Here is a 15,080-nt window from a genome sequence, read left to right on the forward strand (position 1 = left end):
AGATAAGGGAGTTTGGGAGTTGGACAGCAGAAGAGCCTATTCTCAAAGGCTGTCAGCACCAAGTAATTTTATGTCACTTTGTAGCATTCTGGACACCTTCAAAAGGAACTAGGGCCAAAGAAGAATGGCCTTGATCCCTACTGCTAGTGGCCATTTGGGCTCTGGGCTAGTCCTAAGGGTGGAGCTCTCTACTAGAATAGGACAAGGATGGACCCTTCAGGTCCCAAAGTATGCTCAGAGGTCCAGTGATGCTGATCTGAAAGTGTCTGAGATATACTGAATTCCAGGTTTGCACTGAGGCCAGCCTCAGAGACAAGACCAGTCCTGGGGAAGTCCTACTACCTAGAACATTCCTTCGTATATGGGGGTTTTAATAATGTCTCATAGGGCCGCCTGGGTGGCTCAGTCGGTTAAGCGTCGACTTTGGCTCAGGTCATGATCTCACATCTTGTGGGTTTGAGCCTCGTGTTGGGCTCTGTGCTGACAGCTAGCTCAGAGCCTAAAGCCTGTTTCAGATTCTGTCTCTCCCTCTCTCTGATCCTCTCCCACTCATGCTGTCTCTCTCTGTCTCTCAAAAATAAATAAACGTTAAAATTAAAAAAAAAAAAATAATGTCTCATAGAATGGAGCCTGCCTTTTCAACAGTACGCAATCTTTTCATCTCCCTCGTCTACTATAGTGGGAAACTCATATGGTCTCCTNATAATAATGTCTCATAGAATGGAGCCTGCCTTTTCAACAGTACGGAATCTTTTCATCTCCCTCGTCTACTATAGTGGGAAACTCATATGGTCTCCTCATCAATAAACACACATTTACCAGGTACCAGACAGTATAAATCATTAATGGCATCCTCATTTGACTGTTAAGGAAACTAAGACACAGAAAAGTCCAGTAACTCTTCCAAGGTCAAAAGATGTAGTCAATATTTGTACCCATTCAATCTGACTCCGAAATTCAAGCTCTTAATAGCCATGAATTGTGCCTCTCCTGTACTAACCTTCTTCCTTGAAAAGTTTTAAGTAAACGAAAGTATAACAAATGACTTTAAGAAGCTTTTATTAAGGGGTGTGTGGGTGGGGCAGTCAGTTAAACATCTGACTCTTGATTTTGGCTCAAGTCATTATCTCACAGTCATGGAATCAAGCCCTGCATTGGGCTCCATACTGAGCATGGACCCTGCCTAAGATTCTCTCTCTCCTCTCCCTCTGCCCTTTCCCTGCTCACTCTTACTCTCGAAGAAGAAGCAGCAGCAGCTTTTATTTATAGTATTAATGCCACAATATTATAACCTAAAAAGCAGCCTTGCTAATAATATCAACCTCCTGACCCATCCTAATGCAATAGATTCTTCAGATCTGGTCATTTCTTCTGCCATGAGGTAATATCTAAAGCAGAATAACACTTGCACATTATACATACGTAAGTCTGACACCTGACTCAGTTTCAGTTCCTTTATAGTTTGCATCTCAATACACATAACCTGCCCCAGACCCCAGCATTTCCTGCTTATTGTCACTCAGCTCAGTGTTGGTGGTTTCAGCCAACATGCCACAGTATCCTCAATAACCTCACTCAGAAGCTTTACACTTACTCCTAAAAATATCTGCCCCAAGGAAATTTGTCAGTGGGGTAATAATGAATATACTCAAGACTTTTCTAGAGTAAAGTTTCATCTGGGAAAGAATTGGAAGTTGAAGTTTGAATAGTGTTTATAGATTCCTAGACTATTAGAACTAGATATATTCTAGTTTTAGATTATCTTACCTCCCCTCCCCCACAGCTGGACACAGTGCCTCTATAGTTTCAGGGGCTTAACAACACTCTAAGTCCCATCCAAGGGTCATGTTCTCCAGCCTCCAGTTCTGTTACCATATTGACTTTCAGTTGCTATTGATTAGGAACTTTTTGTGAAGAGCGTCGTTATGTGCAAGCCACACACTTTTACTGGACACATGCTATCTGCCAGGCACCACGCTAGTCACAGTGGTTACAAAGATAAGTCAGGTATAATTCTTACATTCAAGTTTCCGTCAAGAAGTAAGCATGAAGGCAGAGACACGTGACAATTGAGGTGTGTACAGTATGCCAAGGACAAGTTAGGAAAGGTGTTACAGTACAGGAAATATTTGCGCTGCTCTGAAAAATGGGTGGGTGTTGAGCAGCCACTCACGTGACGATCTGCATACTAACAATCGGCAGATTACTTTTTTTCAATTTCTTTTAAGAGCTACTGAAAAATCTCAGGAGATGCCACTGAGGGTGGAGAAGGAAAGAGTCTTAATTTCAAACATCCGTCCCAAGTCTCTTCAAACCATTTCTACTTTTGAGGGTGAAAACTGTGTCCTCTGATCCCAGCTGAGACAGGAAGCCGCATCCTTCCAGAGCTGGACCGGCATTCTTTGGGCTTCTAATGAAACGGCGTAAGGATGGCATGCAAACGCCAGGGGGCAATGCAGTTTCACTAAAAGTCCTAGGAAACGGCCCAGGTTTCGTTTTAACTAAGAAAGTTTGCAGCATCCTGCTGCAAAGGTGAAATCCTTAATAAAAAAGAGTTCAACTAAAAAAAAAAAGCAGAAATCCTCTCTTTAAAAGCTTCCTGAATTGCCATCAATACTGTCTTTCAGCATTTGTGCACTGCTGAACGTTTTGCAATATTATTTGCAAAAGAATTACGTTTTAGTTTCTTCTCGGCCTGATCTTTCCAGTCCTCTGGCTAAGAAACAGTTACTCCGACCAACCCCTTGCTAGCCTGAATCACGTTGCTGGGACTCTGCGTTTGGTCCTCTGCCCAACCGTGGGCTCCCCTTCCTCCATGCCCATTCAGCACATCCAGCTGCCCCTTTGGCTGGCGCTGCGGCTCCCTTTAAGGCAATTCCAGTCCAGGCCTGTGTTTTGTTTCCAGCTTGGCAGCCGCCAGGTGTCTGCCCTCCCTTAACCCCCAAGGATGAGAGATCAAAGGTGTGCCTACATCTGCCTCCTGACCAGCTCTTTAATCTGTTACATGTTCAAAAGGGACAAGTACGGTATTATGCACTTGGGGAGAGAGGACAAATCAGAGAAATGGAAACAGGCAGAGTCCCAGAGTGTGTGAACTCACCAAAGTGATGTGGGACATGTCTGTCTGCATTGTCGCCCTGCCGTGCGGGGTGGGTCTTCTTTTAAAAAGAGCAAGAATGTTATGGGCAGATAGAGATCCTCCCTCTTCCCATAGGAGCCCTACCAAACCCATTTAACCATTGTACACACACCCATTTGGAGACTAGCATTAAGAGAAATATAACAACGTGAAGGAAAATGGTTTTTAAATTATGACATGAAATTCTAAGGACATTTATAGCAACTTAGGCATATTTCACTTAGACCAAAAGATGACAGAGTAAAGACTTCAACAAACGGAACTGAAAATTTTTAAGAAAGACTATTTCCAACGATCTATTTTCCACACTCACGGGACTAAATAAGTGGGGAAATGCATGTTTTAAAACAGCAGAATGCAAATTCAATATTAAGAAAACAATTCTGGGAGCAGCAGTTACGGAACCGCACGGAATCTTTCCCTACACGTGTGCACTCACGCACACAGCCATTCCCTTGCCCACAGTTCTGGTTGAAGGGGTAGGGTAGAAAAGAGCTCACAACATAGTAAGAATTATTTCTAAACTTACACTTAGGGGGCGCCTGGGTGGCTCAGTCAGTTAAGCATCCGACTTCAGCTCAGGTCATGATCTCATGGTTCGTGGATTTGAGCCCCACATCAGGCTCTGTTCTGACAGCCAGCTCAGAAACTGGAGCCTGTTTCAGATTTTGTATCTCCCTCTCTCTCTGACCCTCCCCTGCTCATTATGTCTCTCCTCTCTCTCTCAGAAATAAATAAAACAAGGCAAACCATGAGAGACTCTTGAATGCTGAGAAAAAAAATGAGGACTAATGGATGTGGGGGGGAGGGGGGAGACGGACATGGAGGAGGGCGCTTGTGGGGATGAGCACTGGGTGTTATATGGAAACCAACTTGAGAATAAACTATTTGTAAGAAAAAAAAAGAAAGAAAGAAAACATTAAAAAATTTTTTTAAATAAACTTACACTTAGAAATAATGGAGATAATTTTTTTAACGTTTTTACTTATTTCTGAAAGAGAGAGAGACTGTGAGTGGAGGAGGGTCAGAGAGAGAGACACACACACACACAGAATATTAAGCAAGCTCTAGGCTCTGAGCTGTCAGCACAGAGCCCAACACGGGGCTTGAACTCATGAACCGCAAGATCATGACCTGAACTGAAATTGGACGTTTAACTGACTGAGCCACCCAGGCGCCCAGGGAAATAATGGAGACAATTTGAACACCTACAGCTTTCCTTAGAGTCTCAGAAAGGCTCCTTGATCTCCACCAAAAACATAAATGTGAGTGGGCACTGACTGGTCTTTGTGCTCTCTGCACACCTGTGCACACACACACCCAGAAGCAACCTTCAGCTTCCTCTTGGTCTCTGCACAGGGGTTACAGAAGGAACAGCAGACACTTCAGTTGTGCTGAGCTGCCTTCACAGCCAATAGCAAGGCAGTAGTGACCTCATTCGGAGTCACACTGCCCTTCCCCAGCTACAATGGCTTTGAGTCAAATTTGCTCACAGTAGGTGAGAGAGAAGAATAGTGGCACAATTAACAGAAGGGAGTCCTTATCGGCTGCATCAAGTATTTCATTCATCCACTTAACAAATATTTACTCAATACCCATTGTGTCCAGACACACTGCTGGACTCTGGGAAATCAGTGATGATCAAAGAGACTTGCCTTCTGTTCACAGAGTTTACAATCTAGAGGTGGAGACTGGCACTATTAACGGAATTATCTCAGAGATCATAGCTCTCAAAGAAAGACAGACTGTTCTTGTGGGAGCATCTGCTGTAACAGCTAATCTAGATGGTCAGGGAGAACTTCTCTGAGAAAATCCTCATAAGCCAAGAGCTGAAAGATCAAGAAGGGGGCGGGGGGACACACATGGTAATATTCAGAGCACTGAAGAGGTGTGTGGCTGGAGAACAGAGACCTCAGGGACACGATACAAGATGAGGTCAGAGACTCAGTGACTGTTTCAGTCACTACACAACATATCACCTCAATACATAGCATAGTGGCTTAAAAACAACCACTTTCTTATACCCGAGATCTTATGGGCCAAGAATTTACTTAGGGTTCCACATTCATCTGGGGGTTGGGCTGGTCTAGAGGGTCCAGGATGGGACCATTCACATGCCTGGCACCTTGATTTCAGTGGCTGGAAATGTGGGCTCAGGTGAGAATGTTGAACAAAACACCTGTAGGGGCCACCTCCAGCATTGTGACTTCAAAGCTTCCCATGTGGCAGCTGAGGGCTCCCAGGGATAGTGTCTGATGATAGGAAGTCTTAAGACCTGGGTCCAGATATAAGCAGAGCATTCCTTCCACCATATGCTATTGGTTGGAGCAGTCACAGAGCCCCCCAGATGAAAGAAAATGACAGAGATGTCACTTCTCAATTGGAACAGTTTCAGATAATTTGTGGCCATCTTTAGTCAGCCACACTTCATCCTTGGGATGACACTAGACTCCTATAAGGGCAAAATATACTCCTTCTAAAGCCCTCCAGAAATCTCACCTCATTATGGCATGAAGTTCAAGTTTGAGGTCCAGGTTCTTACAACCTAAATAAGGTTCAGGTGTTGCTGAGGAGCCCTTGATCCAGTTCTCTAGTATCACTTTTCTCAATATGAAGACTTGGGAACTAAAATAGAAAGCTCTCTGCTCCGCACACACCCAGCATCTTCTGATGACACAGAGAGGAGACAAATGCAATGCGCACTCTCATTCAGGAGTGGAGGAAGGAAGGGGCACAGAGCAATTACTGTCCATAGCAATTCTGAAATCCACATCTTCCCAGTTCGTTGACTGGGGAGCCCAGTCCTATTCCCCACGGATGGCTCTCTGCAGCTCTTGTCTCCTCCTTCCAAACTCTTGGTTGCACCTTCTGAGTTATCAATCCTGTTTCCACAAGGCCTTACCCAGCTCCAGCTGCATAACGAAACTCCACAGACTGGGCGGCTCTAACAACAGATGTTTATTCTGGAGGCTCAGAAGTCTGAGATCAGGGTGCCAGTATGGTCAGAATCTGGTGAGAACTTTTTTCCTATCCAGAAGATGGCCTCCCAAAGGTACATCTCCAAATACCATCATTAGGGGTAAGTTAGGACTGCAACATAGGACACTGGGGCAGGGGGCAGGGGTATGGGACAAGATTCAGTCTATAGCACACAAGATGTCAATTGTAACTGCTTGATTTTCTCACCCTATTCCCTGCCTGTAGAAGTTTGGAAGCTTTAAAGATTCTCACTTTGAACTACCTCTGCCCATTTTTGTCCATGCTGATAATGTGTCCACTAATACACTTCTCTTGAAATCTTTGTGGGCTTCCTATGAATCTTATTAGGCTTTACTCTGTAAGACAAAACACATCCACAATGTTCCTCAAGACAGGCCCTTCTCTGGCCTGGGCACAGAGTCGGGGTGTTATGGGACCACACTCAGGGTTTTTAGAAACCCTTTCATCTCTATGTGAGATTTTGAGGCATATATTTAAATCATTCTAAAGTCATAAAAAAAGGGGGGAGGGATCTTACAGCTACACCCTTGATATGATCCTCATCCTCGGTCAATTTCTTACTTTGGGAGCCTTTTGCCTTTGAAAAGCCTAGCAGTGTGAAACCCTGTTATCTTTTCTTTAAAAACCAACAAGTACTAGCTCTGTATTTTCTCTAAATTTTGCTTGAAAACTGAGTCGTCTTTTTTTTTTTATTAACACACCTTTGTCTGTACTTTATCATATGCAATTCTTTAAAAAATCTAATTGGCACTCTACACGTTCTTCCTGGAAATCTTCTTACTAAACCTCTATACATTCATTAGGTACATTTTCTATTTCTCATCTTATTGCAGGTCATAATGTTGCCAAACTTCCCACCACTACGTCAGATGACTTGACTTTCCTTCTGGAGTCCAAGGCCAGCCTTTCCCTCTCCTCCCAGCCTCCACCAACAGTTTCCCTGGGGCTTTCCAGCTTCTTCCCTCATCTTATGTCATTTGCCAGAATGTCCGCATGTGACCTCTCTATCAGAGCAGTCTCAGGATTTATAACCTGGTGTCTCAGGGTTCTCAGAGGGAGTAATCAAGAGACAGGAAGAGGCTGCCAGGTTCGTAAGGCCTGGACACAGACATTGGGAGAGCATCATTTCTGCTTTGTTTTAAAGGTCAAAGCAATCATGGAGTTTTCCTGGATTCAAGAAGAAGCTGATTCATCTTTCTGTGGGAGGTGAATAGTAGACTTTGTGGGCATTTTTTATTCTGCATGGGTTGCATCATGAAGAGCCGAGCAAGTCCTGTTAAGTCTTGTGATCTTTATGTTAAGAAAAGCCGGGGACCTGTGTACCCAGTCGGTTAAGTGTCCCACTGTGACTCATGTCATGATCTCATGATTTGTGAGATTTAGCCCCACATCGGGCTCTTCACTAACTGTGCAGAGCTTGCTTGGGATTCTCTCTGTCTCTCTCTCTCCCTCTCTCCCTGCTCCTCTCCAACTTCCACTTTCTCTCTCTCTCAAAATAAATAAATAAACTTTAAAAAAGGAATGAAAAGCCATTTAAAGGGTTAGGAATATGACATCATTGGACTTGCTTTTTAAAAAGACCACTTCTGCTCCAGTATGAGAATGCACTGGAAGGAGGACATTAAAAACTGAATGGTCCTTTCTTAGTTCCTCTTTCTCTGTCCACATCATATCTCATAGATTCGTGTGAGCATTGCTATATGACTGGGCCTATGGTGAGGACAGTAGAGAAAAGAATACTGCAGATTCTTGAGATACTTAGATATAAAATCAATCAGCTGATATTTCTTGGAGTCCATTTATAGCATAACCCTGTCTCCAACTAGTTGATAGAATTCTTCTTGGGAATCTTTTTAGCACTATAATCTCGAAACCTAAATATTAGTGTAATTTTTGTATATTCACTCTACACATCAATGTTCATTACCCTCCATGAAAACCAGCCTCTGAGTAGAAATAGGCAGTGGTCAGTATAATGAAATCTGAGGATTCTGTTCGACAATATCCACAATTAAGACAAAATGTTTGAATTACATTTGTAGGGATTGACAAAATTCTCTTTAAAAAGAAACTTTTTTTCTTTTTTTAAGTTCACTTATTTATTTGGCAGAGGGGGGTGGGAGGTAGGCAGAGAGAGAATCCCGAGCAGGCTCAGCACTCTCAGCTCAGAGTGTGATGTGGGACTTGAATTCACAAGCCATGAGATCATGACCTGAGCTGAATCCAAGAGGCAGATGCTGAACTGACTGAGCCACTCACATGCCCCTAAAATTCTCTTTTTCGGATGTCTGGAAACACCTGGGATGATCACTTATTCATGAGATAAATATTTATTGAGTATTTGCTCTATGCCAGCCACTATTCTAGTCAAGAGAGTTACAGTAGCGAGACAAACCAGGTCCCTGCTCTCGTTCTGTTTACATCTTAATGAGGAAGACAGATATAAACAAGGTACCAAGTGATGAATCAATGACACAATTGCAAGCAATTATGGATTTATAACTACTATATATGAATTTATAACTAGTATAAAAATAAATAAATAAAAGAGAGAGATAGTCTACAGAGTTATTACTGGGTCTGCTCTAAATGCAATAATCGAGGAAGGGCTCTCTGACGAAGTGACATTTGAAGAAATATCTGAGTGACGAGAAAGCACTAGGTGTAGGAAGATCTAGCAGGTCTGAGGAAAGCCCTTGAGTGAGAGACAGCACTAAGAGGACTCACAGGGGCAGAAAGGAATTAGCATTGCAGGGCACACGAAGAAAACAAACTTGTGGCTAAAGCATCTTGAGTCAGGGAGAAAGTCAGGTGAGATAAAGTAGAAGGAATAACAAAATAAACAGGAATATATGACATAAGGCCTTGTCAGCTAGGGTTAAAAATTGTATTACTATTTCAACAACAATGAGATGTCACTGGAAGATGGTAGTGAGCCCTAGTCATTCATACTTGAGTGTGGATTATTTTAACTTGACTCTCTCTTTTTTTTTTTTTTCAATTTTTTTTAATGTTTTATTTCTTTCTGAGAGAGAGACAGCGTGAGCAGAGGAGGGTCAGAGAGAGAGGTAGATACATAATCTGAAGCAGGCCCAAGGTTCTGAGCTAGCTGTCAGCACAGAGCCCAACGCGGGGCTCGAACCAACGAACCATCAGATCATGACCTGAGCCGAAGTAGGACGCTCAACCGACTGAGCCACCCAGGCGCCTCTTAACTTGACTCTCTTAAGAATTATTACAGATCAGCTGCAATGAATAATTTGGTGAGAGTGGTAGGAAAGAGGGTGGAATAACTTTGGGGTTGGAGAACGGCTACAGGAAACACACCCAGGTAGTGATTTGCTCTGTCTTGCAGGAAGGCAGTAGACAAGGTCTGCACGAATCACCCACAAGATTAGGAATTTTGCTACACTAATGATATCAAATTGAGGGAAGAAGAGTTTGTTTTCTTTTCCTTTTTTTCTCATTTTTTAAATTTTATTTTCAAACATTCTGCAGATAATGAAAAATTAAAGGGGAGGGGGTGGGGAGGGTTAGGGTTATATACATATTTGTGTGTATATATACATATATGTATGTGTTATGGCTTACCCTGAATTACAGGCAGTGTCAATGTCAGCCAGTCACCAGATAATGTCTATCGTGTGTCCTGGAAGTCAACAGTGCTACGTGTAGCTTTTCAGCATCAACATCAATCATTCCTTAAATATTCAATTTTTTTAATATTTGTATTTTAAAATAAAATCTATTTCCCCCTTATCCTACAATTCTTATATAGCATTAATATTAGCTGTCTAATTAGATTTAGCCAATTCTGTATTTTCACTACAACATCATTACTTTGCAATATCTTCATAAAGGTCTATCCTACTATAGGGAAAACACCTGATTTGGGGGGTTAAAAAAAATAAGAGAAGTGTATACAGAGTTGACAAATCATTAAAGACTTTATTAAAATAATGTTTGTAATTAGAGCTTTAAAACCAGACTGTTATTAGTTTTCTTAACTTACCCGTTTCCCCTTTATTCAATAAATATATTACGAGGCTCTCGTCCAACACCACCCACAAATCCCATAAGAATTTGTTTAGGTTTTCTTCCTTTACCTGTATAAAGCCTGATCAGAGCACCCTGATGAGAGCACACTGTCTTCCTTTAATTTAAATGGCAGTTGCTGACACCATGGTTATACACAAAAATAAATATGGCTGAAAAACTATCAATATCATGACCTGGTTTCCAATATAAGAATTCTACAGTTTAAAAAAAGACAGGATCGTTGTTTAATAAGCCAGTGACTCATACTTCTTGGCATACACGGACTGGGCAAGTCCATTTAGGTTATGTTCGTAGATGATTGTCAGTGACTGTTATTTCCAAGGTGATCTATATATATAGTATATTTTTACATGTGACAGTTTTAAGAGGCTTTGAAGTTACTGGAAAAATAACAGCAAATGCTAAGCTTACTTACGTTTGTCTCGTTCAGTTAAATTATGACCCCTTTTGTGAATAGCTCAGAAAGTTTTCTGAAGATCAAGATTTTTCTTCTCTGGGCCTGAGTGGAAAGAAACATCAGTTATGGCAACATTACACTAGACCTGATTCATACAGGCTTGCAGGGACGAATTGTTATAATTTGGGACGTGATGTGAGCCCATGATTAAACACAGCCATTATTATAAATTAAGTGATATAAACTTATAATTAAGTAAATTATAATAAAAACAAAGGTAATAAATACTTAAAACTCTTACCTTCCTCATCCTTTGACTATAGTTTACTCTCCTACTATACAACTACTGAACTCGCGTGGTGAAAACACTACACAATGGTATTGCTGCTTGCAACAACTCCACATTTCAACTCCACGTTTGCTGACATCAGGCTGGTGGCTTGAAATAGGCCAGGGTGGAAGTTTATACAAAGTGCTCAAGTTGAAAGAGTTCTAACTCAATGAAAATAACTTCTGTGACGGTGTGAAAAATAGTTCCACAGTAGATCACATAGTCGATGTAATGATAATACACTTATTAGGGAAAGAGCGGGTTGGATGACACTCAGTGCGTGATTTTGCCAAATCATAGTTGACTTGCTGGCTATGGATGCAAGAGGTAGACCAAAATCAACAAAAGCATTCTGTGTGACTCAATTGGCTATAAGGAATGTGCAATAAAGAGCACCATGGTTTTATTTTTATTTGTAGATTATGTACCACACATCATTTATATCAGTAAAAATCATAATGAACACACACACATTTATATGCATACTTTTGGCCCTGGAGATTCCCTCGTTAAACAGTGACCAGACACTACTGGTTCTGCAGGAAAGCTGAACCTGGATAGGTAATTTAAAAGCACCTTTTTCAGAAAGTTGTAACGGAGAGCAAGTTTGTCTCTTTGTTGCCCTAATCTGTTAAAATCGGTGTGTGTTCACGCTCATACCAATTTGCCTCACCAACATTGAAAAAGGATTTGTTTCCATGTTTAATTTGAAACTCCTCTGGTTAGAAAGAGAACCCGAATGTCAACCACATGAAACTGTAAATAGACATTTTTGCTCAGCCTCAAGTATCATGGCTATCACATAGGTTTGGGGGAATATTATTTATTTATAACTCTAACCCGCCAAAAAATTGTTTAATCAAATCATTGCACCCCATCTAATTTATCTCAGTTGAGTATTTTCATCTTGAAATTCACCAAAAAGGCACATGAATATCCAGTCAGAAGTAAGGTCTACTTGCTTCAGGAGCAATGTGACATGCTCAGGGAGCCCATTCACTGAGCTGCAGGAAGCGAGAATATTGAACACATCTGAACACTAAACGGCCTTTGGCCCAACCACCTCAGAGAAGGAAGTTGCCAGATCACACCATGGCTTTTCATCACCTGCTGTATATTTCAACAGATACCCTGCCCCAACATGTATCATGATCTCTATACATAACATTAAATAGAAAGCACTGGACACCGGTGTCCTGTTGGGTGAAGTTTTATCATTTCATTTATCCAGCATGATTTACCTAGAGAAATTGTCATTCAGACAGACTTGGCCTTTGTTTTATCCAAAAATATGTCAGATCCCTTATTTAGTGAAAAACGCCCCCAAATGGTTTTAGTGGGGGAAGTAAAGCCACCATCAGGTCTAATCGAGGACTGAAAATTACTTCGTTTTCAACGTCGGTATTTGTTTAGTTAAACTCTCAAAATGCCGGCAAAAACTCTAGATCTGAAGCGTGTGTGTGTGTTGAGAAGACTAGAAAAGGAAATTTGGGTCCATTATATAACTGCCACTTTTTGTTTTTATTCAAGGTGTCATAAAACTGAGTTCTGCAGTCGAAGGTACGTTTTTACAACCACACAGTCAATACTGTTTTGCTTAAAGGTTGCCTAGCGTGGCTTTGTAGCTAGAAAGCATCTGTGGCAGCGGTGTGTGGCACCATGTTCTAATTGCCAGCTATCACCATTCCATCTGTGTTTCTCTTTGTTCGGGTCATTTTATGCCATGAGTCTCTCAGGCCTCCACCAGGGGAGTCAATGCTGGCCTAAGAGGGCAGGCTTTATGAGAGCGAACATGTCTGCTTCCACTTCCGATGTGATTGCCTCCGATCCAGTGCTTTTTACAGATCCCCTTGCTTTCCAGCAACCTTAGTTGAGGCTGGACATGGAGTCTTGCCAGGAAGCTTGCCTCCCCATTCTTTCAGCACGGCCTTCTCTAGAGTGTTTTGGTCCTTTATCCCAAGGTAGCCAGTATGTTTGCCCAAGAAGGATGTGGGCATGGGGCTGTTAAAGCTCCCTGACAGCACACTAAGCGGTTAAGGCATTTACCGGTCTCAGACGCAGGCTCCTCCCGGGCAGTGCGATCCACCACCCAGGAGGCACCAAGCCCGGCTTCCTTCCATGTTATTTGTACCATCCATATCCGGCGAGTGGTAGTTCCCTTCACTTGTGCATCCAGGAAGCTAAGAAGAAAAGGAGAAGGGATCTAAGGAAAGATGTGGATTGGGGTGGGAGAGGACAGCAGCATTTGCTAACCCCTAAGAATGCAAAAATACCCCATCTGCTGAAACAATTAATTGGTTATTGCTATAAATCTGATCTCCTTATCCTCATAGAAACGCACTGTCCGAAAGTAGCAGATGTGTAATTTGTTCTTCTTGTGAGTTCCTGTGTTTGGCGTGTGTGTGTGTGTGTGTGTGTGTGTGTGTGTGTGTGTGTTCTCATTTATCGGGAGTTTGTCAGTCATGCTTCAAAGGCTCCTGCATCCCCACTTAATCAGGGGAGGCTCCTCGGAAGAGGTGGTGGGCTTTCAGGTGAGTCTTCACATTTAAAGGGAGACATGGCTTGCTGAACGGGCAGTGCATGAAGGTGGGAAGCGGAAAAACGCAAGGGAGAAGGAGTGGTGAGACCATCTGCTTGATTCAAGCAAAGGGATTAGGTGGGCTGGAGTTTGAAGACTGGGAGATGCAGGAGGGGCCCCATAATGAACCCCCAGGACTGGCAAACCCAACGTGGGGAACTCTGTGCCTCACGAAGATGTAGTGTCATCACATTTTACAGAACAATGTTGAAAAGGCAATATTTCTGACATTCATGGTGGGAAGCAGGCCGCTACTCTTCCAAAGTGAGCCAAGGACCAGGGGGAAAGCACAGACACTCATGTTTCCAGGTCGAGAAAGAGGAGCAAAATGATGTCACTATCATTCAGGGTCAGGGAGGGCACGGTTCACATTTCTGGCCTCTATGAGGTAAGGAGGAGTCAAGTGTCCCCTGCATACTAACATGGAGTTTTATTGAGAGATGGTCCAAACCTGTCCCTGCCTAACAAAACACAGGAGACACAGCGGCAAAATCCAGCAAGACCACGAGAATGGCAGAAACTCTTGGTGGCTAGTGAGCTAATGAGCGCTGAGTTTCAATGAATTATCTGTAGAATTCCAGATAACAGCTGGTCCACCCTGGGCTGTTTTGATGTTTTATCAAGGAATGGCTTTGAAGTCAGAGCTTTGCGTTGCCTGCCTGGCTTCAGCACAGTGTTCCTCTTGCAACGAAAGGATTGAAAAACAAATCAAGCAAATGCTTTAAGAAGCCAGGAAGCCACAAGAATGTTAGATAACTTAAAAACTCTTGTTCTGCTGGAACCGTTGTCGTGTTCATCATTTTGTTAGTGACTATTGTCACTACTGGGTATCATGGCCTATCTGAAGACCCCAAACAAGTTCACCATTTCCAGAGCACGATGAGAGTGAGGAAAACTAAGGGCAAGAAACAGAATGCCTGCTTGGGACTTCTTCAACATCCTTATTATCACTCAGCCTTCTCTGAGCCCCTGGGGCTGACAGGAAGTGCGCTGGGGCAGGGGTGGGTATCAGAGGTCAGGCCCGCCACGACCCACTGCTTGAGCTTCTATCTCTGGGGCAGCTTCTTGGCTGAGGGCTGTGGAAGCTTGAAGGCTTGGGAGCATGCTCTGTCATAACTGTGTTAGAAACGTGTGTGCGAGGGGCCATCTGGAGGCCAGTGTATGTGTGTGTGTCTGTGTGTCTGTGTGTGCGTGTGCGCGCGCGCTCCATGCATGCATTCTTGCTGCATCTGGAATGTGAGATTTTTGACCAGCACGCTCAGTGGAATGTGCGTGAGACACTATCTCCTGATTCGAAATCAAACCTCAGATGGTAGTCCTTATGAATGCTTAGCTGATGACTATTCTTGCGATTTTCCATCTGTGGGATGAACTCAAGGTCGCTTTATAGAGTTAATCACGTCAAGGAATATGTAACTCAGTGGAGGGGATTCACTGCCAGAAATGAAACCTACCTTTTCTTCCAAGATGACTCTGTTTTGGATTATCGTGGAACTCTAACAATAGCATTAATATTTTAGGTAGGTTGTCTTTTCTTTTCTCTTGTTTTAAAGGAAAAGCAGTTCTCAAAGTGGTA

The 15,080-nt window shown here is 42.7% G+C and overlaps 1 protein-coding gene across 5 annotated transcripts in view; it reads left to right on the forward strand.

Annotated features, from left to right (window-relative positions):
- DLGAP1 (DLG associated protein 1) overlaps positions 1-15,080 on the forward strand; it is a 324,532-nt gene that overhangs the window by 196,904 nt on the left and 112,548 nt on the right. For 3 of the 5 annotated variants that reach the window (XM_077778153.1, XM_077778156.1, XM_077778157.1), the window contains exon 5: positions 12,457-12,486. The exons of the other annotated variants lie outside the window; for them this stretch is intronic. In XM_077778153.1, coding sequence (XP_077634279.1) covers positions 12,457-12,486 — 30 coding nt within the window. The remainder of the gene's footprint in view (positions 1-12,456; positions 12,487-15,080) is intronic. 5 annotated transcript variants of the gene reach the window in all.

The sequence above is a fragment of the Crocuta crocuta genome, unplaced genomic scaffold (genome assembly GCF_008692635.1).
Source record: "Crocuta crocuta isolate KB4526 unplaced genomic scaffold, BGI_CrCroc_1.0 scaffold26, whole genome shotgun sequence".
Classification (NCBI taxonomy): domain Eukaryota; kingdom Metazoa; phylum Chordata; class Mammalia; order Carnivora; family Hyaenidae; genus Crocuta; species Crocuta crocuta.